Source organism: Anarrhichthys ocellatus, unplaced genomic scaffold, assembly GCF_004355925.1.
Source record: "Anarrhichthys ocellatus isolate YVR2014 unplaced genomic scaffold, GSC_Weel_1.0 scaffold7214, whole genome shotgun sequence".
NCBI lineage: Eukaryota > Metazoa > Chordata > Actinopteri > Perciformes > Anarhichadidae > Anarrhichthys > Anarrhichthys ocellatus.
The window spans coordinates 1-2,402 of NW_022287188.1; the positions used below are offsets into that span (position 1 = coordinate 1).

Consider the following 2,402-nt stretch of genomic DNA (forward strand, 5'->3'; position numbering starts at 1 on the left):
CAGAGTCCTACAGAATGCCCTGGTACTCCTACCACTCTGTTGATGTGATGCTGTTGTTACTAACAGTTGCACTATTTGTTTTGTTAATTGTTGCTGGGTTAGTATGGTCATGCTTTAGATTGTGTTGTAAAAGAAAAGTCAAATCTGACTAAACAGGAAAAAAGGAATGATCATTTTCACATTAGTTCATATTTTGCTATGTGACAGCTAATACAGCTGTGATCAGTTGAATATTGAAAGGAATAGATGTTTTCCCTGAAATGTTACTCAAAGTTTCGAAAAGAAATGTGTACAGTAAAGAAATTAAATGTCATAACCAGTTTGACAGGCAACTTGCAAGAGCAAAGTCTGTGTGATTACAAGTCATTTTTGTTGATATGTAAGCACCTGTGTACACATTTACTTGTGTTTCTAACAAAGTGAAAGTCTGAGAACCCACAGCAAATGCAAACTACCATTGACGAGTACAGTAGCTGGATGGCATGAACCAAGTTACAAATTCCAACTCTTCTATACTCTGTTTTACTGTGTACTACATTATCCTAAAATCACATTGTTAAAGGAAGGATTTCTGAAAATAGCAGTTCCCATTGTTAATAAAACAAGCTGACTGTAAAACTGGACTAGTTAAATGTACTTTTATTTCTTATTTTTTTTTCCTGAACCAGCTTAGGTTTGCCCCAAAGAATGGCAAACCTCTAGGTTTGATGAATAGGTGTGTTTAAAAATAATTAGGATTTGTCGATACCTTTCCCAGCCAGCAGGTGATGGTGTTTAGCCATTTACAGTATTTCCCTATCCTGTTAAAGTAAAATACAAGCTATTAAAATATGACATTTTTCAGAAGTCAAAAGAACACACACCAGTGCATTGTAGGCCACATAGCAAAACTAGCTGGTCACATCATCACAGCATGTTGCTATAGATTTGTATAGGGGCCTGAGTTATGGAATTGCAACAAAACAATTTATATTGACATGTTATCACAATTGAAACCTTTTACATGACTAAACAGTTGACACACAGGAACATAATCCGGCTTTATTCAGTTATTTAGTTTTCAATAATTTGTCGTGTTACTGCTAATTGCTTAAGAGTTCAACACCTTGGACAGCTTTCCCTCCCCTTTGCACTTTCTTATCACCTGTGTGTTTAAGAACATAACACTGATGTGTACCAAAGTCCTGCTCAGGCTGGAGCCAGAAAGCACTAGCCAGTGTTCTGCTCTCTTGTAAAGGAGAATATTGAATAAAACACATTGGATGCCAATAAGGTAATATGTTTTAATATTTTGCCAATATGACTGATGGCTATCTATTTGAAATAGTTTTTCCAAAAGTACATTTTTAACTGACATGCAACAGTTCACAGTTTTCCGTGATGAAACTAAATGCAACAGGCTACTCATACTCCAAAATGATTAAAGGAAAATAAATGATGACAATTTAAAACTTTTTAAAGATTAAATATTTTCATTGACACTGAAGTAAACCTTATTCAGTATAATTCATTGATTGTAGTGGTTTGATAAAAATATAAAAAAATATGCATTTGCTAAGAAGCAATATGTTTCCTTCCCAACTTCAGAAAAAAATGCATCCTTCCTGGGTCTGGATCGCTCTCTGCTTGCTCTGTCCGCCTGTGATTTATGGTGGGAAGGTTCTTGTTTTTCCATTGGACGGAAGCCACTGGGTGAACATGAAAGTCATCATTGAGGAACTACATTCAAGGGGCCACCAGGTTTCTGTTGTGCGATCGACAGACAGTTGGTACATCAAGGAAACCTCGCCATTCTATACTTCAATCACGCTCGATACGGAATCTGGATTTGATGAAGACTTTATAAGTACTTTTGTGACCCAGTTGCTGGAAATCCAGAGGGAAGGGAAGTCTGCCTGGACACGTTTTAAACTGGAAATGGAACAAGCACAACAGACCTCTCAGCTGCATGAGAAAACATGCAAAATGCTTGAGCTGCTTTTTGAAAACAAAGAACTTATACGGTTGCTACGGGATGCCAATTATGACCTCGTCCTTACAGACCCTGCTATACCAGGGGGTGTTATACTTGCCCACTACCTCAGGTTGCCTCTTGTTTTCAATGTCAGATGGACTAGTCACGGTGAAGGCCATTTTTCAATTGCGCCTTCTCCTGTGTCTTATGTTCCAATGACAGGGACCGAGCTTTCAGATAAAATGAGCTTTCTTGAGAGACTTCTTAATGTTATCATTTTTGGCTTCACAAAATATCAAATTGCACAGTATGTTTTACCAAATTATGTCAGCTTAATTGATAAATACATAGGTCCAGATAGAGACTTCATATCCCTGTTTCAAGCAGCAGACCTGTGGCTCATGAGAGTGGACTTTGTGTTTGAGTTCCCTCGTCCCACCATGCCTAA

The 2,402-nt window shown here is 37.6% G+C and overlaps 1 protein-coding gene across 1 annotated transcript; it reads left to right on the forward strand.

Annotated features, from left to right (window-relative positions):
* Nucleotides 1–1,181: 1,181 nt before the first annotated feature.
* LOC116380439 (UDP-glucuronosyltransferase 1-5-like) lies at nt 1,182–2,396 on the forward strand (the record flags this gene model as incomplete). The annotated part of the gene is made up of 2 exons (XM_031842359.1): nt 1,182–1,273; nt 1,588–2,396. A coding segment is annotated over exon 2 (803 nt), but the record flags the coding sequence as incomplete, so codon positions are not given.
* Between the last annotated feature and the right edge of the window lie 6 nt (nt 2,397–2,402).